This window comes from Chiloscyllium plagiosum, unplaced genomic scaffold, assembly GCF_037043375.1.
Source record: "Chiloscyllium plagiosum isolate Xiang-an unplaced genomic scaffold, Cpla_swu_hap1 HiC_scaffold_8, whole genome shotgun sequence".
Classification (NCBI taxonomy): Eukaryota; Metazoa; Chordata; class Chondrichthyes; order Orectolobiformes; family Hemiscylliidae; genus Chiloscyllium; species Chiloscyllium plagiosum.
Window position 1 is genome coordinate 103,905,146 of NW_028270146.1, and position 26,184 is coordinate 103,931,329.

Genomic DNA, 26,184 nt, shown 5'->3' on the forward strand with positions numbered 1-26,184 from the left:
TGTTATTAATGTACCCACCTCAGTCATTTCTGCTGGCATTGTGTACCATCCTCTGTGTAAAAAGGTTGCCCCTCAGATTCCCCTCTAACCTTAAACTGATGCCCTCTAGCCCTCGATTCCCCAACCCTGGGGAAAAGCCTGAATGCATCACCCTATCCATTCCTCTTGTGATCGTATACACTTCTATAAGATCACCCCTAAGTCCCCTATGCTGTAAAATGTCCTTGCTTGTCCAGACTCTCCAAGAGAGGGGTTGGATGGGAGACAGCAGGGATGGGGGGGGGGGGGGGGGGGGAATGGTGGAGGACAGGGGGAATCTATTTGAATGTCATGCCTTTTCTCGCTCTCTCACCCTGCTACTCTCACCTTTCCTTCTTGCCATCCTCTCTCTCCCCACTCACCCTTCCTACCCCTCCTTCTCCCCATCTTCTTTTCCCCTTCCTCCCTATCCATCCTCACTTTCCTTCCCTCCCTCCATCCACTCTCCCTTCACCTCCCTCCCCATTCATCCCACCATCCCCCTCTCGCCCAACTTTCATCCTGTCTATCCCCTCCCTCCCCATTTATCATCTCTTTCCCTTCCCTCTCCCACCCTTCCTCTCTTTCCCCCGTCCATCCCCTCTATTCTGCCTCCCTCCCTCTTTTCCCTCCCACCCTCCTCCCTCCGCTCCCTCCTGCGGACTGAATCCACTTCCGGTCGGTGGCGGCTGGTGACGGGCCGCTTCACCCAGACTCTGGGTGCTGCCTCCGCGGAACGCGTCACCGATCCGAGCCGGCGCTGCGTCCGCGCACAAAGCCAGTGCAGGGAGCAGTCCCACACAGTGGTGTCTGAGTGAGTGTGAGCACAGTGAGAGTCAGAAACCTGTCAGGGTCGTGCTCATGCCCCAGCAAGCAGTGCTTACCTAGCTCTGAGAGATGATGAAACTTTGCCTGTCTCTGGTTACTGTGCAGGCATTGGGATTAATCTCTATCTCCTATGTAAGTACACCACTAACCCCTTCGATGTGTGTTTAAACTCCTGTTGTGTATACTGTCTGTCATGGCCATTGCTTGGGAGGTGCCGGGGCTGGACAAAGTTAAAAGTCACACAGCACCAGATTATAGTCCGACAGGTTTATTTGGAAGTGCTTCCAAATAAAGCTGTTGGACTGTAACCTGGTGCTGTGTGAGTTTTAACTATGACCATTGCTGTCCTGCAAGTGAGTTGGGAGTCTGCACTGAGATGAGATTTGTGTTGTTGTTGCTACAAACTGCAATAAGGGGATTTGGCGAATGATAACAACAGTCAGTGTGGAGAGTGCCAGACTGAAGTGAATGATTGCGGTGTGGTTCACTAACAGTGCCTTCAGGAGTGCTGCCAGTTATCCCGCACAAGCCCAGTTTGTCTCTCTGACCTTTCAGAATGGACTCACTGTGGCCGAGACACCTGCTGCCCTTGGGACTGCGGGGGCACGGGCTGGAAAGGGTAGAAAATTTCTGGCCTCAGCTCAATGTCCACACAAACGCAGGCTTTCCCGTTGTGTGTTCAGGCTTTTTGGTTTTGGAGTTCACACCCTAGTCACTGTGTACCTCTGTAAGAGGTCCAATGTGGAGCTGACACTGAGCTGAGGAACAGTGATACAGAGGGACTGCTGTTTGCAGACCAGAGATACAGTGTAGTGATATCTCCCTTTTTTATTGATAAATGGTAACCTGCAGCAGAGGAGAGAGGAGCAGAGACTCACACTATGCTGGTGGCAAAATTCCCAGAAATATGATCAACAGAGAGAGAGAGAGAGAGAGAGTAAGATCCGAGAGAGGGAAGACAGAGGGAGAGAGAGAGAGAGTAAGATCCGAGAGAGGGAAGACAGAGGGAGAGAGAGTAAGATCCGAGAGAGGGAAGACAGAGGGAGAGAGGATGATTGAGTGATGCAATTGAGTGACAGCGAGCACGAATGAATGAGCAAGTGAGTAGGTTTGAGTGAGTGTGATTGAAAGGGCAGAGGCAGGAAGAGAGAGAGAGAGAACGGAGAGGGGACAGAGAGTTAAGTCGTGACAGTGAATAGAGCACTATTAAAGACAAAAGCAGTAGCACAGAAAAGTAACTTGTGCGAATAAAGCAGAACTGGTGGAAATATTGGACCTAGATTTCCAAAAAGACATTCATACAATGCCTTAGCAAAGATTATTGCAGTAAATCAACCTCGAGGTGTAGTGGGTGACATACTGGTATTGGTGGCTGGCTAGCAGGAAGCAGAGAGAAGTGAGTGTTTTTCAGGCTAGCAAGATGTCAAGGGTGGTGTGGTACTGGGCTCGGTGCTGGAGCCAATTTATGTCAATGATCTGGAGGAACGGACTGAAGGTATGGGAGCTAAATTTGCTGGTGACACAAAGATAGGTAGGAAAGTAGTAAAGAGGGCACAAAACAATGTGGATCGACTCAGGGAGTGGACAAATATCTGTCAAATGGAGCACAATGTAGAAATGTCCATTTTGGCAACAAGAGTAAAAAAAAATCTCAATGGTGAGAGGTTACAGATCTCCACGATACAGAGAAATGCGTGTGTCCTAGTTAGTTATACAGCTACAGCAAATAATCAGGAAAATTCATAGAATATTATGTTTCATCGTGAGGGGATTTGAATTTGAGTAGGGAGGTTGTGTAAAGCATTAGTGAGACCATGTCTGGAGCGCTGTGTGCAGTGCAGTAATGGCACCTACAGAAGGATGTTAATGCATTGGAAGCAGGTCAGAGAAGGTTTACTGGACTAATACATGGAATGAGTGGATTGCCTTATGAGGTGAGGGGAGACCTGTATCCGGACTCTGGAGTTTAGAAGAGTCAGAGATAATTGAAACATCTAAGATCCTGAGGGAACTTGACCAGAAAGCATGTTTCCTCTTGTCGCAGAATGTAGAATTAGGGGCCATAGTTTAAAAATAAGGGGTCACCCATTTAAAACAGAAATTAGGAAAGGTACGTTTTCTCTATCAGAGGGTTAAGAGCCTTTGGATTTCCCTCCTCAAAAGGCATTTGATTTAGAATCCAAATATTTTTAATGTGGATGGACTCTTGATTAACCAAGCGGCTGAAAGAATATTGGGGACATTCAGGGATGAAGAGCTGAGGTTAAAATCAAATCAGCCGTGACGAGTGGAGCAGGCTTGAAGGACCGAGTGGTCTGTTCCTGTTCATTGTTTGTACATTCGTGTGAGACTGACAGGTTGCTGAAGGGCATGGATAGAAGGCAGATGGGGTTCAATGAAGGGAAGCGTGTGGTGATACACTTTGGATGGAAGAACATTGAAAGCCAATATAAAATAGGGGGTGCAATTCTAAAGTGGGTGCAGAAGCAGGTGCCTCAAGGTGGCAGGACAGGTGAAGAGAGCAATTAATAAAGCAGACAGTTTTGTTCGCTTTATTCATAGGGGCAAAGAGTACAAGAGAAAGGAGGTGATGCTGAACTTGGACAAGATGCTAATTAGGCCTCAGCTGGAGCGTTGTGAGCACTACATTATAGGACAGATGTGGACAACTGTGACAATACAGAAGGAATTTACAAGAATGGTTCCAGGAATGAGGAAGTTCAGCGATGAGGATAGATTGAAGGAGTTGTGACTGATCTCCTCGTCCTTCGAGAGAGAGATCTGACAGAGTTTTGCAAAATCATGAACAGACTGGATAGAGTAAACGGGGAGAAGCGGTTCCAGTTTGTAAAAGGAATAAGAATTAGAGGGAATAGATATCAAGTGTTTTTTTTTTAGATTAGATTACTTACAGTGTGGAAACAGGCCCTTCGGCCCAACAAGTCCACACCGACCTGCCAAAGCGCACCCACCCAGACCCATTCCCCTACACCTAACACTACGGGCAATTTAGCGTGGCCAATTCACCTAACCTGCACATTTTTGGACTGTGGGAGGAAACCGGAGCACCTGCAGGAAACCCAAGTGTTGTGCAAAAGAATCAAGGGTGAAGTGAGAAAAATGTTTTCACCCAGTGAGTAGCTGTGGAACAAATTGCACTGCCTGGAAATCTGGTGAAAGCAGATTCAGTGAAGTATTCAGGAGGATACTGGATGGTTATTTGGATAGAAATAGTTTGCTGGATTATGGGGAAAAGACAGGAGATTGACACCAGGTAGTATGCTCATTTAACAAGCCAGTGCAGGCATGATGGGCTGAATGGCCTTCTGCGTCATCACAATTCTGTGATTCTGAGAGGGGAGGACCATAATGGGAAGGCGAGCACTGACACGCACTAACTGAAACCTGCTTGTTCACTCGCTCACTTTCCCACTCACTCACTCGTGCTCACTCAAACCTACTCGCTCACACTCTTGCTCACCCACTCATGCTCAATCACACTCACTCAAACCTACTCCCTTGCTCACACACTGAGCACTGAGCTGGTGGTGAGCTGCCTTCGTGAACCACTGCAGCCCGTGGACTGTATAGACCCACATTGCCCTTAGGAGGGAATCCCAGGATTTTGACCTGGAGACACAGAAGGGATGGTGATATATTTCCAAGTCAGCATGGTTAGAAGCTTGGAGGAGACCTTACAGGAGGTGGTGTTCCCATGTACCTAATGCCTATGTTCTTCTAGATAGAAGGTGCTGATCGAAGAACCTTGGTGAATATCTGAAGTGCAACTTGTACTGCACCTACCGAGTGTCAGTGGTGGAGAGAGTGGATGTTGAAGCTAGTGGATAGAGCACTGATTGAGTAGGACTGCTTTGTTCTGGACGTACAACACGAAACCAACTTATTCTTTTTATCTTACTGTTTGTGTGATCCTGCTGTGCAAATAATTGTCAAATTTCCTACAGTGACAAATCCACTTCAAGGTAATCCAATGGCTATCAAGTGCATGGACTTGGTGTTGCCAATGGAATGGTTCCGGAGTGGAGAATTTGACCTCCATCTCCTGATGCTGCCTGCCTTGCTGTGTTCTTCCAGCCTCCTGCTTGTCTGTCTTGGATTCCAGTATCTGCAGTTTCTTTCCTCTCTCTGAATGTAGAGGAACACAGTAGGGTGGGGATGTATGGAAGAGCAGTTTCACCCAGTGGGTGGTAACAATGTAGAGGAGGGTGCCCATGAAGGGGCCTGGAGGTTGTGACGTTTGGTGGTTTCACAAGGAAATTGGATGACAACTCGTGGGAAATAAGTTTCTAAAGCCTACGGGGTGAGAACTCAGAAAGGGGACTGAGCGGCTTGCTCTGGGGTAACTCAGTGGGCTGAATGGCCTCCTATATCGTTACAACTCTTGGACCCTGTCTGAAAGGTGGCTCAGGAACGTAAGTCTGTTTTAAGCTGGTCGTGAAGGTGTGAAAGTACACTGCCGATAACTTGAGTAACCAGCTAACAAGCGAGCATCTGAGCAAATTTAAGTCTTTTACGAGTTTACCAATTAGCACCCAGCAAGTATAACCACTTTCCTTTTCTCTTTTACATTATTTACAGCTGAGAATTCTGTGTGAATTAGATGCATTAAAACTTTTGATAAATTGTGATGTAAAATCACCTTTCCATATCCTAGAAGACTTATCTCACGTGTATTATTGTGTCATCTGCAAAGTCAGGAGGAGCCAAATGCTGAATGATTTTTAACCTTTAGTTAAAATGTGCATTCTGAGCAATAGCTTGTAGTTTTAAGCAATCTCCAGTTTCCACTCTGAGTAGTGCAAATGCTTGATTAGTTTTGGCATCACGTTGTCCCTTGTCCCTTTAACGTATAATTTTACACACTACCTTGCTCAGTGCACCATAGTTCCCTCATGTCCAGGATTGTGATGTTAGGGACTGGGACTTCTCGTTGAGCTGCATGGACAGAGAGAAATGCTTCAGCTCATTTCTGGTCTCAGAGCTGCTCTAACAGACTTGTTTGTTCTCGAGCTGAGTTTTGGGCGGGTCTGCTGAGATATTTGTAATAGTTGCCTTGGTTCCAAGTGTGCTCTGTTAACATTGCATTGCCCAGTGAAGGCATTGACTACCCAGGGGTTTTCGACAACTGCATTGATGCAGTGCCTTAACATTTGTCCTAATTCCTAAAGAGGTGACCAAGGTGAGGATAGGGCAATTGATGTGGTTTGCATAGATTTCAGCAAAGCCTTTGGCAAGGGGCCACATGGGAAAACTGATAAAGAAGGTAAAAGCTCATGGGATCCAGGGTTAATTGGCAAGTTGGATCCAAATTGGCTTGATAGGATGGTGTGACTGGAAGCCAATGTCCAGTGGTATACCACTGGATCTGGTGCTGGGTCCCTTATTATTCGTGATATCTATAAACAACGTGGGTGAGAAAGTGGGTGAGGGATGATTAACAGGTTTGTGGATGACACGACGATTGGCCAGGTGGTTGACAGTGAGGAGGAAGGTTATAGCAGGATTAAAAATGGGATGGTCAGATTGGGTAGATAGAATTTAACCCTGATAACTGTGATGTGATGCACTTTGGAAGAAGTACCAAAACAAAGGATTACTCAAAGAATGGCAGGACACTAGGAAGCTCATAGAGGATCTTCGGGTATTTGACCACAGGTGCCTAAAGATGACAGGGCAAAGTAATAGGGTAGTTGGGAAGACATTCGGGACTCTCATCCTTATTGCTCGGGACATAGATTATAAGAGCAGGGAGGTTATGTTGGAGTTGTTTCGGATTTTGGTGAGGCCACAGCTGGAGTAATATGTGCAGCTCTGATCTCCGCAGTATGAGGAGGATGTGATTGCACTGGAGGGAGGTGCAGAGGACATTCACCAGGCTGTTGTCTGGGATGGAGCATTTCCGGGATGAAGAGAGACTGGTTTGTTTTCTCTGGAGCAGAGATGTGTGGGGGTAAGCAGGAGGTACCTGAGAGAGGTGTCTAAGATTATGAGGGGCATGAACAGGGTGGATAGAGAGCAGCTGTACCCTTTAGTCAAAGGGTCAATAGCAAGGGGACATCATTTTGAAGTTGAGGTTTTGAGCGATTTGAAGAAAATAATTATTTTCACCCAGAGGTTGGTGGGGATCCACTTCGGACTGTAGTTGAGGCAGGAAACCTCATGACCTGTAAAAAGTATTTTGATGAGCATTTGGGTGAGTATCTGGGTGGGTTGAAGTGCCTCTCCTGTGTTATGTGATTCTATGACCAGTACTGGGAGAACTCTGTCCAAGGGGTCAGAACGAGGGAGGGAGGGGGGTGAAATCTCTGTCCCGGGGCCAGAACTGGGGTTTTGGGGGGGGGTAAGTCTCTGTCCAGGGGACAAAGCTGGGAGGAGGGGGGGAGCACTGACATGGAGAGAAGTGATCAGGAACTGGGTGATGATGTCAGATGTTTTTCCCTGAGGGGTATTAGAGTCATAGAGATGTACAGCATGGAAACAGACCCTTCAGTCCAACCCGTCCATGCTGACCAGATATCTCAACCCAAATTAGTCCCACCTGCCAGCACCCGGCCCATATCCCTCCAAACCCTTCCTATTCATATACCCATCCAAATGCCTCTTAAATGTTGCAATTGTACCAGCCTCCACCACATCCTCTGGCTGCTCATTCCATACACGTACCACCCTCTGCATGAAAAAGTTCCCCCTTAGGTCTCTTTTATATCTTTCCCCTCTCACCCTAAACCTATGCCCTCTAGTTCTGGACTACCCTACCCCAGGGAAAAGACTTTGTCTATTTATCCTATCCATGCCCCTCATAATTTTGTAAACCTCTATAAGGTCACCCCTCAGCCTCCGACGCTCCAGGGAAAACAGCCCCAATCTGTTCAGCCTCTCCCTGTTGCTCAGACACTCCAACCCTGGCAACATCCTTGTAAATCTTTTCTGAACTCTTTCAAGTTTCACAACATCTTTCCGATAGAAAGGAGACCAGAATTGCACGCAATATTCCAACAGTGGCCTAACCAATTTCCTGTACAGCCACCACATGACCTCCCAACTCCTGTACTCAATACTCTGACCAATAAAGGAAAGCATACCAAACACCTTTTTCACCATCCCATCTACCTGCAACTCCACTTTCAAGGAGCTATGAACCTGCACTCCAAGGTCTCTTTGTTCAGCAACACTCCCTAGGACCTTACCATTAAGTGTATAAGTCCTGCTAAGATTTGCTTTCCCAAAATGCAGCACCTCGCATTTATCTGAATTAAACTCCATCTGCCACTTCTCAGCCCATTGGCCCATCTGGTCCAGATCCTGTTGTAATCTGAGGTAACCCTCTTCGCTGTTCACGACACCTCCAATTTTGGTGTCATCTGCAAACTTACTAACTGTGCCTCTTATGCTCGCATCCAAATCATTTATGTAAATGACAAAAAGTAGAGGATCTAGCACCGATCTCCTTGTGGCACTCCACTGGTCACAGGGCTCCAGTCTGAAAAACAACCCTCCACCACCACCCTCTGTCTTCTACCTTTGAGCCAGTTCTGTATCCAAATGGCTAGTTCTCCCTGTATTCCATGAGATCTAACCTTGCTAATTAGTCTACCATGGGGAACCTTGTCGAACGTCTTACTGAAGTCCATATAGATCACATCTACTGCTCTGCCCTCATCAATCCTTTGTTACTTCTCCAAAAAACTCAATCAAGTTTGTGAGACATGATTTCCCACGCACAAAGCCATGTTGACTATCCCTAATCAGTCCTTGCCTTTTCCAATACATGTACATCCTGTCCCTCAACAACTTGCCCACCACAGAGGTCAGGCTCATTGGTCTATAGTTCCCTGGCTTGTCCTTACCGCCCTTCTTAAACAGTGGCACCACTTTTGTCAACCTCCAGTCTTCCGGCACCTCACCTGTGACTATCGATGATACAAATATCTCAGCAAGAGGCCCAGCAATCACTTCTCTAGCTTCCCACAGAATTCTCGGGTACACCTGATCAGGTCCTGGGGATTTATCCACTTTTAACCGTTTCAAGACATCCAGCACTTCCTCCTCTGTAATCTGGACATTTTGCAAGATGTCACCATCTATTTCCCTACAGTTGACATCTTCCATATCCTTTTCCACAGTAAATACTGATGCATAATATTCATTTAGTATCTCCCCCATTTTCTGTGGCTTCACACAAAGGCCGCCTTGCTGATCTTTGAGGGGCCCTATTCTCTCCCTAGTTACCCTTATGTCCTTAATATATTTGTAAAAATCCTTTGGATTCTCCTTAATTCTATTTGCCAAAACTATCTCATGTCCCCGTTTTGCCCTCCTGATTTCCCTCTTAAGTATACTCTTACTTTCTTTATACTCTTCTAAGGATTCACCCAATCTATCCTGTCTGTACCTGACATATGCTTCCTTCTTTTTCTTAACCAAACCCTCAATTTCTTTAGTCATCCAGCATTCCCTATACCTACCAGCCTTCCCTTTCACCCTGACAGGAATATACTTTCTCTGGATTCTTGTTATCTCATTTCTGAAGGCTTCACATTTTCCAGCTGTCCCTTTACCTGCGAACATCTGCCTCCAATCAGCTTTCGAAACTTCTTGCCGTCAAAATTGGCCTTTCTCCAATTTAGAATTTCAACTTTTAGATCTGGTCTATCCTTTTCCATCACTATTTTAAAACCAAAGTGCTCCCCCACTGACACCTCAGTCACGTGCCCTGCCTTATTTCCCAAGAGTAGGTCAAGTTTTGCACCTTCTCTAGCAGGTACATCCACATACTGAATCAGAAAATTGTCATGTACACACTTAAGAAATTCCTCTCCACCTAAACCTTTAACACTATGGCAGTCCCAGTCGATGTTTGGAAAGTTAAAATCCCCTCCCATAACTACCCTATTATTTTTACAGATAGCTGAGATCTCCTTACAAGTTTGTTTCTCAATTTCCCTCTGACTATTAGGGGGTCTATAATACAATCCCAATAAGGTGATCATCCCTTTCTTATTTCTCAGTTCCACCCAAATAACTTCCCTGAATGTATTTCTGGGAATATCCTCCCTCAGCACAGCTGTAATGCTATCCCTTATCAAAAATGCCACTTCCCCTCCTCTCTTACCTCCCTTTCTATCCTTCCTGTAGCATTTGTTTCCTGGAACATTAAGCTGCCAGTCTTGCCCATCCCTGAGCCATGTTTCTGTAATCGCTATGATATCCCAGTCCCATGTTCCTAACCATGCCCTGAGTTCATCTGCCTTCCCTGTTAGGCCCCTTCCATTGAAATAAATGCAGTTTAATTTATTAGTCCTACCTAATAAATTAAACTGCATTTACATTACTGAACCTGATGGGTTTGTTCAGCATTTGCCAGCCTTTGTTTTTATTGTTTTCCAATTTCACTATCTGTGATTTGAATCCAGATTCCCCACAACCTGGTGCTAGGGGTTACTAGCTGAGTGATACTCTCACATTGGTACAGCCTCCCCTGGCAAATAGGTTCGTAGAGTCCACGACTTCTTGGTTTCTAATAACGGAGTGATGCTGGACTGGGAACATGCACAACCAGAAAGTTTCCCTGATTGTTGCTTGGACACAGAGAATGGCTGGCCTGGTTTTAACCTCAAATCTGCATTCCTGCATATCTCTGATAGTCTTTCATCTGCTTGGTGACCAAAAACATATCTACTGCTGCCTTTAAAAATATCTGAAAATGTTCTGACCACTGCCTTTTGAGGAAGGGAATTACAATGACTCATAACTCACCTCTGTCTTAAATCCCTAGTTCTAGAGTCTCCCACAAGAGGAAAGAGCCTTTGCATGTCCACCCTGTCAAGTCCTCTCAGGATCTTAGACATTTCATTTGGATCACCTCTGACTCTTCTAAACTCCACTGGATACAGGACCAGTCTTACCTCATTAGGCAATCCACTCATTCCAGATATTAGTCTAGTAAACCTTCTCTGACCTGCTTCCAATGCAGTAACATCCTTCCGTAAACTCCAGACCTGGTCTCACTAATGCCCTGTATAACTGAAATATAACATTCCTGAAGAAGGGCTCATGCTCGAAACGTCGATTCTCCTGCTCCTTGGATGCTGCCTGACCTGCTGCGCTTTTCCAGCAACACATTTTCAGCTATAACCTCCCTAGTCTTGCTTTCACTTCTCACAATGAAACATGACATTTTGAATTAGAATTAGAATCCCTACAGTGTGGAAACAGGCCTTCAGTCCAACAAGTCCACACTGACCCTCCGAAGAGTAACCCACCCAGACCCATTACCCTACGCTATGTTCACCTAACCTACACATCCCTGAACACTATGGGCAATTTAGCATGGCCAATTCACCCAATCTGCACATCTTTGGACTGTGGGAGGAAACCCACGCAGACACTGAGAGAATGTGAAAACTCCACACAAACATTCGCCTGAGACTGGAATCAAACCTGGTCCCTGGCATTGTGAGGCAGCAGTGCTAACCACTGAGTCACCGTGCCGCCCCTTTCTATGAGCTTTCCTGATTATTTGCTGTATCTCCGTACCAGCCTTCTGTGATTCATACTCTAGGATACACAGATCTCTGCATCTCAGAGCTCTGCAACCTCTCACTGGTTAGAGAATATGATTCTTTTTTATTCCTTCTGCCAAAATTTCACATTTAATTACATTATAATTCTCTATTTGCCAGATCCCTACCCATTTACTTTAGCAATCTGTATATTTTTGCTGGCTTCTGTTCTCTTCGCAACTTAGTTTCCTACCTACCTTTGAGTCATCAGGAAATGTTAGCTCCCATATCTTCAATCCCTTCATATAGATAATTTCCATAAATTGTAAAGCGTTGAGATCCCAGCACCCAGCCCTATGCTAGACCACCCATGACATCCTGCCAACCTGAAAAAAATTCACTTATTCCTTCTCCCTGCTTCCTCTAGCCAGCCAATCCCCTATCATACCAGTACGTTACCTCCGGACCACGAGTTTTTAATTTTCTACAATAACCTTTGATATGGCACCTTATCAAATGCCTTTTGGACATCTAAGGACAGTACTTCACTTGTTTCTGCTTTACCCACATCTCTTCAAATGACCAAAAAAATGAGTTAAACGTGGTTTCCCTTTAACAAAAGCTATGTTGGCTCTGCCTGAATACCTTGAACGTACCCAAGTATCCTCTTACAACACTTTTAATCATAGCTTCTTACATTTTTCCTATCACAGATGTGAAGCTCATCGGCCTCCCTCTGTTTTTGAATAAATGAGTAACGTCAGCAATATTCCGTTCGAAAGGAACACTGTCCCAACTCTAATGAGTTTTAGAAAATTAAAGCCAACACATCAACTATATCACTGGCAACTACTTTGTAAGATCCTAGAATGAGGATCCAGGAACTTGTCAACTTGTGGTACTAGCTTCATGAGATCCTCCATCCCTCTATATTCCTGATTTAAAGCTATTTCTAGGATGTCACTTGCATCCTCTCTGGTGAGGACCAACCCAAATATCTGTTAAGTTTGTCTGCCAGTTGTTCATCCTCCATGACTAATTCCTATAGGACCAACATTTACTTTCTTTCTTAAATATCGTAAGGAATTTTTCCCATTTATTTTTACGTAACTGGTTAACGTTATGTTGCACAGGCGTGGTCTTTTAGTAAAGCTTCCTCCTGCCCTTTACCAGCAGACTGTGCTGTGAAGCCCCCGAAATCTACTTTTAAATGGCCAACAATATACTTTAGTTTGGGTTAAATCAGGAGTCTGATTAATTCATAAGTTCAGAGTAGAGGATGATTGTTGCGGGTTAGAATTACAAATGATTTCACCTGCATTCCATGTTTGGATAGACAGCACAGCGAAACATGAATGATCACACCCTCATGCCACTGGTGCTCTAGAATTACCTGTGCACTTGTTTTCCCTGCTTCATAACCACCCCTGCCTCCTTTCTCTCCTATTGTTGTGCAATCGTCCCAGCATGCTCGCTCTCTTTCTCTCTCCCCCTGCTCTGTAATTGTCTCTGCGCACTCTCCCTCTCTTTCTCTCTCCCCCTGCTCTGTAATTGTCCCTGCGCACTCTCCCTCTCTTTCTCTCTCCCCCTGCTCTGTAATTGTCCCTGCACACTCTCCCTCTCTTTCTCTCTCCCACTGCTCTGTAATTGTCCCTGCGCACTCTCCCTCTCTTTCTCTCTTCCCTTGCTCTGTAATTGTCCCTGCGCACTCTCCCTCTCTTTCTCTCTCCCCCTGCTCTGTAATTGTCCCTGCGCACTCTCCCTCTCTTTCTCTCTTCCCCTGCTCTGTAATTGTCCCTGCGCACTCTCCCTCTCTTTCTCTCTCCCCCTGCTCTGTAATTGTCCCTGCGCACTCTCCCTCTCTTTCTCTCTTCCCCTGCTCTGTAATTGTCCCTACGCACTCTCATCCCATCTGTGCACCATGCTGTGTATCTTTAATTTCCCAGTTCTGACTGAGCTGCTGCTTTCTGTAGCTCCCTCCCTTGTTTGAATGATCACTTCCTGCTTAGTGGGAGTTTATTCTGAGTACTGGACATGTTGACCTTTGCCTCCCGTAGCTCGATTGCTTTCACTGTGTTACTGCGAGTAGTTTTTCCATGACTCTGCAGGAGCTGGTGTTACAGTGTTGTTGTATCACAGCACTAATAAGTGCAATATGTGCTAATATGGCAGCTAATAAGTGCAAAGCAAGGTTCCACAAGCTGTAGGCACTACCTCTCTGTACTGTCATTTCCAGGATAAATATGCTCCAAATGAGTGACTCTTGTCAAAGACAAAAAAAAGCCATTAAACAATGCTGAGGGGAGCACTTCAGAGGCCTGCTCAACCACGGCTCTGTCATTGATCTGAGCATTCTTGACTGAATCCCACAGCACACCACGTGCCATGGGTTCAGCAATGTGTCAGCCCTACACAAAGTACAGAAGGCCATCTGCAAGCTCAAGAACAGCAAGGCTGCTGGGGTAGATGGTATCCCCGCAGAGGCATCGATGTGCAGGGGCAAAGTACTCCTGCTGCACCTACACTTCTTGCCTTACCTGGAAGGAGGAGAGCATCCTGGGACAACTCTGGGATGTCACAGTAGTGAGAATGTTCAAAAAAGCAAATAAGTCTAACTGGGGTAACTACAGGGGAATCTCCCTGCTGTTAGCTGTTGGAAAAGTCATCGCTAAGGTCCTCATCAACTGTCTCCTCCCTGTGACTGAGGAACTCCTCCCAGAAACACAGTGTAGCATCCGGTCATGGAGGGGCACAATGGAAATGATTTTCATTGTGGGACAGCTGCAGAGAAAAGAACCTCCCCCTGTACATGGCCTTCTTCAACTGTACAAACACCTTTGACACTGTCGAACGGGAAGCGTCATTGGCGTGTCGTCCTCCGCTTTAGCTGCTCCATCATGACATGGAAGTCGTAGTGATGACAAATGGCTCCACCCCCTGACCCATTCTCCACTTCAGACTGGTGTCAATCAGGGCTGTATCACCATCCTGACACTGCAGCGAGGTAAATCGAGAACAAAATCAAGTGGGCAGCACAGTGGTTAGCACTGCTGTCTCACAGCGCCTGAGACCCGGGTTCAATTCCCGCCTCAGGCGACTGACTGTATCACCGTCCCAACACTGCAGTGAGGTAAATCAAGAACAATGCTTCACCTCACTGTCAACAAACTCCGCACTGGAGCTAACCTACAGAATCAGTGGGAAATTACTCAACCCTTGCCACCTTCAAGCCAAAGCCAAAGTCACCCTAACCAGTGCCATTGAGCTGTAATACATGGATGACGTTTGCGTATGTGCACAATCAGAGGACAAACTCCAGACTATTTACAGAGGCATAGGAGGGGGCATGGATCTCACCCAGAACATCCGCAAGATGAAGGTCCTCCACCCACCTGGCTTAGCATTGCAAACCATCCCCCTTTTCCCCACCGTTTCCCCCCCCCCCCCCAGAGCTGAGATCCAGCACTGCCTGCAGTGTGCTAGCGCCGCTTTTAGGCGCCTCAGAAAAAGGGGTGCTTTACGACAACAACATCAGATCCGACACACAGACAGAGCTGTGGTGGTTCCCACCCTACAACAAGGCTCTGAGAAGTGGACAGTCTACAGCAGACACCTCAAGGCACTGGAGCAGAAACCACCAGTGCGCCTGCACAAGGCCCTGCAAATCCGTTGGGAAGAAAGACGCACCAACACCAGCATCCTCAACATTCCCAGCATCGAGGCAGTTACCACCCTTGATCAGTTGTGCATACCCGATATGAGACTCCCAAGCAGGTGCTCTGCTCCCAGTGACAAAAGGCTAGGCAACCCCCAGGTGAACAGAGGAAATGCTTCAGGGATACCCTCAAGGCCTCACCAGCAAACTGCGGCATTCCCACCATCACCCGGGCCAATCACTGACCCAAGACCATCCAAAGTGGAGAAGGAGCATCCAGGGCATCAAGCACCTGGAGGCTTGCCGTCGTGAGAAAACGGAAGCCAGGCAAAATCATAGCGTACTGCCACACCAGTACCCCACTTATCATGACCACTTCTTGCCCCAAGTGTGCCAGATTTGACAGAAGCTGCATCATACTGCACAGTCACCTATGGACTTATTCTGAGCATGGAAGAGAGTCATCCTCGTGTGCAGGGGACCACCAATGATGATGATGTTCCAGGATTCTGGAGCAATCTATTCTTCGAGTAGTGTCCAAGGGTGTTTTATGTCATCCTAAGAAGCCAACCTAAGAGGTTCCCGGTTGAATTTGGACAGAGCGTACCTGAGCAGCACTCCTACACTGAAAGGCAGACTTGAACTCCTAACCTCCAGAACCAGTGTGCGATCGCCAAAGGCAGTCAGTCTTTCACAAGGAACCTAATTTGTCTGAATTTGGATCATTTTTAGCCTCTCACCCAGCTAGCCTTTACTCTCCCCATCTTCAAATCGCACTTCCTAATCTTTCAGATCCAGAAGAATATGTTTCATGGGATTTGGGAGGGGGATGTAGTTGGAGTGCCCCTTGTGATCAATGACATTGCTTTGAAGGGTACTTCCTGGTGTACTGTATGAAAGGCAGCAGTCAGTTGGTTTAACTATCCAGGGAACAGGTCCTCTGCCACTATCACCCTCCCACCACCCTTTTTACACTGAGCTCACAGATGAACTTTGATTCTCGTAACTAGCTCCGGCACGGATGAACTCTGACCTGGACTCCCCGTTTAAACAACATATGGATCCTGGCACTGGGGAAGTGCCGTTCCGCCTTCACTTGTATTGGTAAATGTTTGCAGATAAGGCAGAAACTCTGCTAAAGAAAAGAAGCTGTGTGTCGGAGGCTGGGGGTGAGGGGGAGAGCTTGCGATCGGAAGTTTGAAAAACGTGTTTGGGATGCCCTAGGGCTGTTCTGATTAGAATCGGAATCCGGATCAGAAAGTGAATGTCCTGGTGTCAGCCTGAAGCACTGATCTGTTTGGGAAACAAGTTAATTAGCCCGCAGTTCACTGCATCACATAGCTGTATAAAACCCACTGTTAACTCCAGCCTTAATATTCAAAAGAGAACAAAGAGAAGTCCTGCATAGGAACAGGCCCTTCAAGTCTGTGCCAATCATCATGCCGTAACTAAACTGAAAGAACAACCCTTAGTCGATCTGTTTCCCTCTATTCCCTCCCTCTTCATGTAGCCATCCAGATGCCTTTTAAATGTTGCCAATGTACCTCTTCTGGCCGTGCATTCCAGGCTCCTACCACACACTCTGCATGAAAAACGTCCCTCACACAAGTGCCTTAAACTTTCCTCCTCTCACCTTGAACCTGTGCCCCCTTGTAATTAAAACTTCAACTCTGGTAAAGAGCCTCTTTCCTATCTATGCCTCCCATCATTTTGTAGACCTCTACCAGGTCTCCTCTCAGCCGCTGTTTTTCTAGTGAGAAACAAAATCCTTGTCTTTTTAATCTTTCCTCAAAGCCAGTGCCCTCGAGATCACGCGGCATTCTGGTGAACCTTCTCTCCACTCTCTCCAAAGCTTCCATGTCCTTTGAGTGTGTGCAGTTTTGGTCTCTCCACACTAATGCTCCAAATGTGGCCTAACAAGGGTTTTTTTATTTTTAATATGAAAGGTGCTGAATTGGTTTATTTTAGCATGGAACGTTGAAAAGTTTGAAATCAAATTTTGAAAACATCAGCCATTATAATATGTAAATCTGGGAGCTAGTTTTCTCGAGCACACTTGTAAACAAATGAGATATTAATTGCAAAGATCTTTACAATAAGATAGGCAATCAACCAGCCCGAATGAATAACCATTTAGAAATTTAAAAATCTACTGTTTACTCTTATAAGACATGGCAGCCCTACTTGAGTTATTTGGAAACAGATTCGTTAGTTAGGGCATTTGTTTAACCAGGATGGTTAGATTTGTCAAGCCCTGGGCCCTGGACCCTGGAGGGGATCTCCTGAGTTAATACGGGTATATATACACTGCTTCCGTTCCTCTGTTTGGGAGCTTTGCGCCGAGCATAGCTATTCTGTATTCTGTGTTTTTTTTTGTTTTTTTTTTGCTTTTCTTTTTTTTTTGGTGTTGCTTTGCACAGCTTTGCTTTGGTGTTGGGTTTGTTTTGTATTAGAGGGTAGGTTAATAGTTAGGAGACAGTAGTTGAATTGTTTTTGTTTGTTTTCTTTTTACTATACTGATATTTGTTATTGATTGTATTTTTCAATAATTTTATATGTTTGTAAAGTTAAAAAACGTTTGCTAATAAATATATTTACAAAAAGAAAAAAAATCTCCTGGTTACAGTGAAACAGCACATTGCCCTGAGAGGAAAAAGACACGAGGAATGGCATTTTCAGTGTTTGAAAACAGATCTATATTCAGTCAACGGTACATTTAAATGTTAGAATCCCAACAGTAAAGTCAGCTTCATTCAATTTTGGTGGCTTCTGGGTGAATGTGCACAGAATAACAGAAGTTGCAGTTTCCAGTAATTCAGACTCTTCGTTTAAGTTTTCTGGTTGAGCAATGCCTTATAGTAATCAGCATTTCTAAGCAAGTAGCATACTGAGCTATACAGGTACAACAAGGGTCTGATACAGCTGCAGTCAAAACGTGTGGTGCTGGAATCCCGATGAAGAGCTTCTGCTCGAAATGTCAACTCTCCTGCTCCTCAGTTGCTGCCTGTGCTTTTCCAGCTCCATACTTTTCAACTCTGATCTCTAGCATCTGCAGTCCTCACTTTCTCCCAGTTTTATATAGCTGCAACATGGTTTGCCGACTCTTGTACTCTATGCCTTGGCCGATGAAGGCAAGCATACCGCATGCTTTCTTAATCAACTTGGCCACAGGAAACTGTGTACCTGCACGCCCAGACCTGACTGTATGTTAATGTTCCTAAGGGTTCTGCCATTTACAATCTAATTCACAACTAAATTTGATTCTCCAAAATGCATCACTTCCCATTTCTGTGCCCAAGTTACCAATTTATCTATATTCTGTTGTATCCTTTCACAATCATTGGCACTATCAGCAACTCCACCAATCTTCATGTTGTTTGCAAACCTACTACTCAGACCACCCACATTTTCCTCCAGAGGACCAAACACTGATCCCTGCGAACCCTCACTAGTTACTGGTCTCCATTCCGAAAAACACCCACCACTACCCTCTGTCTTCTATGACCCAGCCAGTTTTGTATCCATCTAGCCAGCCCACCCCGAATCCCTTTTGATTTTAGTCTTTGTACCAATCTGACATGTGGGTCTTTATCAAATGTCTTACTAAGTCCATATAAACTACGTCCATAGCCCTTCCCTCATCAATTATATTTGTCACCTCTTCAAAAAATTCAGTTAGTTTGGTGAGACATGACCTTTTCTGTACAAATGGCTGACAAACCCACATGACCACAACTTTTCACACAGAGGATGGTTCATATGTGGAATGAATTGCCACAGGAAGTTGTAGATGCGGGTATGATTACAATGTTTAAAAGGCATTTGGATAGGTACATGGATAGGAAACATTTAGAGGGATAGGGATTAGTTTAGATTGTAGGCTTTGTCTCACTAGATTTGATCTTAATATTATGGACAGTAGGTAGTTGTTAAGTTACTGGTTTTAATGAATGGAAGAATGCGACTTTTGATTCCGTTGTGGTATTTGTGTCGAAGCTGGAAATCGGAATCAAAGACCAGAGAGTGCTGGAGAAACTCAGCAGGTCTGGCCTCATCTGTGGAGAAAGAAAGCAGAGTGAATGTTTCACGTCCAGTATATGGTCATTCAGAGCTGGATTTAATGGGGGAAGACTCTGTCCTGGAAAGTGAGATTTGGGAACAAGGGGGCCAATGGTCTTCCAGGATCGAGCTGGGTGTTTATGCCTAACACCTTCACGTGAAGAGAAATGGGGATGGTGCACCCCCTCTCCCTCAGGAGGCTGTTGCAAATCAGGGTCAGCAGAAAGTTTTGCAGCAGAGTTTACGAATGAAGAAATGGCTTGACTTTGTCATATGTTTCACAGCCAGGTTGGTGAGACTGATCAGCTTCTCTGGTGTTCTGAGGAACCTTTCCCGCTCTCGTTTTGAAACAGCACCGTGGTATCCTTTTTATAAACAGAGCTTCAGTTTATATGTTGCCTTCTGAGGAGTGCAGTCCTGGCAGAGCAGTGCTCCCCTGGTACTGCAGTGCACTCTCAGCCTCTATTACCGTGTTTGCGTCCAGGAGAGGGACTTGAACCCAGAACCTTGTGACTCAGGTTTGGTGCTCTCCAGCTGAGCCAGAGCTAATCTGACTAAGGTAGGGGATATGGGGAGAAGGAGCTCAACACTGCCACATAAATGACAGAGCAGGTTTGGAGGTGTAGAATGGTGCTGTCCTGTTTCTCTTTCCCCAGCTTAAGGGGCTGAATGGCCTCCTGCAGTAGGCTTGAGGGACTGACTATCATTGTCTTGTTTCTTTATGACAGCTCAGGGAGTTCAATGGATTCATGCTGTTCCTCTTCCTCCCCCCCTCCCTCTCCCATTCTCCAATGACAGGCTCAATGTCCATTGAATATTGGCATCTGTCCCTGAGCTGTTGTCCAGAGAAAGTTTAGTTTGTGGAAATGACAGCCCCAGATGCTCCTGTTCCCTCTGTCCCCGCTGCAGATGTCAGATCGGTCTTCCTGGGAGCCAACCGAAGGAAAGCAACGAGCCAGGATGGAATCCCTGGCTGTGTACTGAGATCCCATGCGGACCAGCTGACGGAGGTATTCACTCACATCTTCAACCTCTCCCATCTGCAAGCCACAAGTCCCCACCTGCTTCAAGAAGACAACCATCATCCCAGTACTTAAGAAAGCACATGCAACATGCCTTAATGCCTATCACCCAGTAGCTCTGACCTCTATAATTATGAAGTGCTTTGAGAGGCTGGTCCTGATCCACATTAACTCTGGTCTCCCAGCCTGCCTCAATTGCCTACAACCTGCCTATCAATGTAACAGGTCCACAACAGATGCCATTTCCCTAGCCCTGCACACATCCCTAGAACATCTGGACAACAAGGATACCTACGAAAAATGAGGGCTGCAGATGCTGGAGATCAGAGCTTAAAAATGTGCTGCTGGAAAAGCACAGCAGGTCAGGCAGCATCAAAGGAGCAGGAGAATCGACGTTTCGGGCATAAGCCCTTCTTCCTGAAGGGCTTACACATGCACCATAGGTGCATAACAGTATGGTACATCAGCTTCTCTGCCCAGGACCATAAGAAAATACAGAAGGTTGTGTGCACAGCCCAGACCATCATGAAAGCCAACCTCCCATCCATGGACTCCATTTACACATATCTCATTGCCATGGAAAGGCTGCCAACATCATCAAAGACCCATCCCACCGCGGTAATGCTCTCCTACAACTTCTTCTGTCAGGCAGAAGATACAGAAGCTTGAACACATGCACCAGCAGGTTCAGGAACAGCGTATTCCCAGCTGTTATTAGACTGATGAATGGAATCGCTAACTTCAAATGATGCTGATTATGTTCATGTTGATCTTGCCTAGCACATGTCCTGCGCAGTGTAACCTACATGCCTTATTCTGTCCAATTGTTTTTTTCACCCTATGATCTGTATGTACTTACTCTGATCTTCCTGTACTGCTCGCAAACAAAGCTATTCACTGTACATAGGTACACATGACAATAAACCAAATCAGTCCAGTTCTGGTCACCCTCATTTAGGAAAGATATTATCCAATCTCTCCACCACCTACACTCAATAGCAGCGGTGTTTACTATCTATAAGATGCACTGCAAAAATTCACCAAAGATCCACAGATACCACCTTCCAAACCCACAACTACTTCCATCTAGAAGGACCAGGGCAGCAGATACATGGGAACACCACCTCCTTCAAGTTCCCTTCTGAGCCACTCACTGTTCTGACTTGGAAATATACCTTCATTCTTCACTGTCGCTGGGTCAAAATCCTGAAATTCCCTCCCTTGTGGTATTGTGGGCCAATGCACAGCAGGTGGTTGAAGAAGGCAACTCACCACCATCTTCTCAAGGGCAACTAGGGACAGGCAATAAATGCTGGCCAGCTAGCAAAGCCCACAGTCAGAAATGAACAAATTTTTAAAAAATGAAGTGGGAGAGGGTTCAGAACAGATTTACCAGCATGTTGCTGGGGCTTTAAGATCTGAGTAATAAGGAGGCTGGGACATTTTCACTGGAGCATAGGAGGTTGAGGGGTGATCTTATAGAAGTTTATAAAAAATCACAGATTCACTACCCTCTGAGAGAAGGAATTCCTCCTCCTCTCTGTGTGAAATGCATGACCTCTTAATGCCCTCTGGTCCTAGATGCTCCTCCTATGGGACTCTCTCCACATCTACCCTGTCAACTTCAGTGAAGGGGAGCCAATGGCTTAATGGTATTATCGCTGGACTGTTAATCCAGAGACCCAGGATAATGTTCTGGGGACCCGGGTTTGAATCCTGCTATGGCAGATGGTGGAATTTGAATTCAATAAAAAGGAAATGTGGGATTAAGAGTCTAATGACGACCATGTTTGTCTATCAATTGTTGGAAAAGCCCATCTGGTTCACTTTTTTTATTATTAGATTCCCTACAGTATGGAAGCAGGAGGAAACTGCCATCCTTACCTGGTCTGATCTACATGTGACTCCAGACCCGCAGCAATGCGGTTGACTCTTAACTGTCCTCTGGGCAATTAGGGATGGGGAATAAATGCTGTCTAGTCAGCGACGTCCTCATCCTGTGAATGAATAACAAAAATAAATGAGTTCAGGCCTAACCTCGTCAAAGACCATCCATGCAAACCTGGTATGAGCTTAGTGAACCTTGTCTGACCTGACCAGTAGATCTCTCCTTCCATAAGGTGCCCAGAGCTATTTACAGTTTTGCAGTGGTTTGGGACTGTCACTTTAGTTTACTGCCTAAAGTTTTCCCAACAACAAGCCTAGATGTCCCTAAAGGACATTAATGAGCCAGATGAGATTTTCTGACAATCGACAATGGATTTATAGTCATATAGTCATATTTTTACTGATTAACATTCTAAATTCTGACGTGATGGAATTCAAACCCAGGTTCGCAGAACACTACCTTGGCCTCTGGATTAATAGTCCCAGTGATTAAAACCACCAGGCTGTCAGCTCTGACTTGCACAAACAATGGTGAGGTCATCAGTGCTGACTGTGTTGAGACTGTTAGGTCTGCCAGTCTGACATGATGATCTGATGGAAAACCAGAGTTGTATTTGAGTTTGTTGGCCGGGTCTCCTCAGGAGCTGCAGCTACCACTTTATTATTGTTCCCCTGCAGCTTCAGAAATGCAGAGGTTTTTTTTTTAAATGCAGAGGTGGTCTGCCATTGAAGAGCTTCCTCTGGTACTGGACCTGGGGAGAACAAGCCTCAGTTCCTTGTTGTTCTACCAGTTGCTATATTCTAGTTGCTATATTCTAGTGAGCTCATTCCCTAACACCGTGCTCTTCGGGTTCTGAGTGATGTACTCTTTTCAAATGTTCCCAGTATGTGGTGCTGGGATAGGATTTCGGAGGTGATTTCTGCCACTAATTCCCCTCTTTCTATACCAGGTAGGATCTGTCTAATGATCAGTAGGTGTCAGACCACTGGCGAGTCTAAACTAAAGAGGCAGTTGCCTGATGTAAGAAGTCAGTTTATTTTGTGATGGGTCCAGTTTACGTTACTGGTCAGACATCATTACGAGTGACTTTCAGGAGCTGAATTGAGTTCATCTACTCATTTCAGGAGCCTGTATAGATCTCCACACACTCTCTTACTCAAAGACTATGAGACATTATCATATCGGCTGGAGCAAGTGTAACCTCAAACCTAATCTCCTTCAGAACCATGAAGTGAGTTGGGGAAATCTGGAGGTGTATATGTCGGTAAGGTAACAGTAGAGCCTGAGCTCAGTTTGTAAGGGATGTCCTTGGGGGAAGGGGGGGGTGCAGTCCGGTGGTTGGGGATAGTTAGCTCAGGTCTGGCAGGAGCCTCCTGGGGTTTAGTCAGCTGGTAGTCAGGCTATCAGGGGAAATAGGTGGATATCAATGTAATAGTTACCCAGGAGTCAGACTAGGATCTTTCTGTCTAACTTCCACATCCAGCTAAGTAAGCTGGAACTTTCCAAAGTCTCCAACTCTACTAGAGACCAAGACTGTTCTTGAAAACAGCAGGGCAATTGTCTGTCTAGGATTCAAACTTCCAAGACAATTCCAACAGAGTCGATGCATTGAGAGTGTGTGTAGCATTCCAACATACACCTTGTGTTTCTGTTCTCCAATGATCTGGAGTCTGGCAGATCTGAACTGTATATTTAACTCCAAAATAGAATGGGGTTGGAGGTCTAAACAATAGCTAGTTAGCATTTCTACCTGGATTCAAGACCCACATGATTGCCATTACCATGGAGATGAGCTTTGAGAGTGGATAGCAAGTATTGGATAACAGGGATATAAGATATCAGTGAACCTCACAAACACAAGACAGTCTGCAAGAATATCGGAGAGGGAGCTCAAGAAAATCGAGGCAATCTGCAGAGACCCTATTGACCACACATTTAATAAGATGAAGAGCTTCTGTTCAAGTTGAAGAGGCAGTCAGTGTTCATGAAGATCTAAAGGAGGTTGAAAGATTCACATAGCTTAGGCTAGGGTCAAAGAATTGTCAGTGTAACCTCCACATTGAAAGCCAATTCTGAGATTCAACATCACCAGGCTTGCAAAGGGAAAGGGAAGCAGATGATTGGGTGCACAGAACAGCTTTGGACTGATTCGGGGAGAACAAAGTGACCAATTAAGAAACAGTGCATATTATTACAAATAATGGAATTTTGGTCATCTTGGAAGTCAAACGGGGGAAAAGCTTTCTGCAGTTGAGAACATAAATTGCCTTCAAAAAAAAAATGTTGCTGGAAAAGAGATTTGTTGTTGAACTTGCAGATGCAAGACTGTCAAATTTCAAAGGGAACAACAATTTATACCATAAAGGGTGCTCAATGGTTGGTAAGCTGAGCCTGATTGGTTGAAGTGTTACTATGTAGCATTATTCCTTGGTACGTTCCCCATGGCTGTACCATAATCAATCATGACTTAAACTTGAAACTCTGCTGTGTGATTTTGTTTTAATTTGAATATCATTTTAAAAAAATGTTTCAGTGTTGCGGGAAATGTAACATGACCTTGAAAAATATTCACTGGCTGCAGAGAGCTTTGGGGGAGTCCCACTGATATTTAGAAACACAAGCTCTTTCTTTGTGTATGAATTAGTGTCCACATTAAGATCGAGAACATAGGAATGTTGCAGGTTTGTGCTAAATATCTCTCCAATAGTATCACACCACGAGTAATACACGACTGGACCCCAATCAATTGGTCACACTCTCAATATCTGAGTTAGTTCTTACCATTTTATCTGTCTGCCTGTTTTAGATGGTGCCAGGCTATACAAAACTAAAGGAAAAATGAGATTGTTTGGTGACTGTGTGCAGTATTGATGAATAGATGTAAATGTGTAGTAAGCAGTTCGGAGAAGGTTTAACAGACTGATGCCTGGAATGGGCACAGAGTTTAATGAGGAATGGTTGGACAAGCTGGGATTATAACTGATGAACTTTAGAATTGTAAGAAACAACTTGAGTGATCCTAAGGGCTTTTAAGGAGTAGATTTGGAGGCAATATTTCTCTTTGTGGGCCAATCCAAAATGATGGATCGCTGTTTCAAGTTCAGGGGTCACCTATTTAAAACAGAAATGAGGTGGATTTTTTTTCTCTGATGGTTGTGAACCTTTGGAACACATTTCGTGAAAAGGTCGTGGCAGCAGAGTTCTTGAATATTTTTAAGGCAGGGGTAAATAGATTCATAGAATCCCTACAGTGTGGAAACAGGCCCTTTGGCCCCACATTGACCCTCTGAAGAGTATCCCACCCAGACCCATTCCTCTACATTTACCCCTGACTAATGCACCGAACTGACACATCCCTGAACACTACGGGCAATTTAGCATGGCCAATGCACCTAACCTGCACATCTTTGGATTGTGGGAGGAAACCGGAGCAACTGGAGGAAACCCACACAGACACGGGGGAGAATGTGTAAACTCCACACAGTCAGTCACCCGAGGCTGGAATCCAACCCAGGTCCCTGGCGCTCTGAGGCAGCAGTGCTAACCACTGAGCCACTGTGCCACCTGGTTCAGCAAGAGGATGAAAGGTTATCTGGATAGGTGGGAATGTGGATACAGGGTTACAATCAGCCAAGACCTTATTGAATGGGAGAGCAGGGTTCAAGGAGCTGAATGGCTGACTTCCTGCTCCATTGTTTTATGTTTCTGCAACTCCAGGTTTCCAGTAAGTATTGTATCTCCCCAGGCATGCATTTGTACTCTGGGGTTTTCAAGATATTGGAACTAGATCAATTAAAAAATTTGATTCTAATTTAGTTCTCTAGATAAAAATCAAGGAATGGTTGCATTACAGAAGAAGGGCATTCAGACTGTTGAGACTGTACATGCTGTGTAAGGGGAATCCAAGTTGCTCCACTGCCTCCACCTTTCCCCATAGCCCTGCTTTGTTCTTTTCCCTTTAGATACTTAGCCCATTTCCTTTGGAAAGCCACGCTCAAACCTGGATCCATCACACTCTTGGGGAGTGCATTCCCAAACTGAACCACTCATTCGGTCAAGAAACATTTCTGCTATGAGCTTGTAATGGAATGTCTGGACCATTACATCTGGAGAAAGTTATCCTGTGATTTAAATTATAAAGTCAGGGATGGAATGAATGTCACCTGTTTCTGCATCCTGAATAAAATTAAT

At 45.3% G+C, this 26,184-nt stretch overlaps 1 protein-coding gene across 5 annotated transcripts in view; it reads left to right on the top strand.

The window, feature by feature from the left end:
* Positions 1-817: 817 nt before the first annotated feature.
* Positions 818-26,184, top strand: part of paplna (papilin a, proteoglycan-like sulfated glycoprotein) — a 133,507-nt gene continuing 108,140 nt past the window's right edge. For 2 of the 5 annotated variants that reach the window (XM_087990190.1, XM_087990191.1), the window contains exon 1: positions 820-978. In XM_087990190.1, coding sequence (XP_087846316.1) covers positions 916-978 — 63 coding nt within the window. In that variant the 5' untranslated portion in view covers positions 820-915. Of the gene's footprint in view, positions 979-26,184 lie in introns of all 5 variants that reach the window. The other 3 variants (XM_087990192.1, XM_087990194.1, XM_087990193.1) reach the window with 3 other exon arrangements.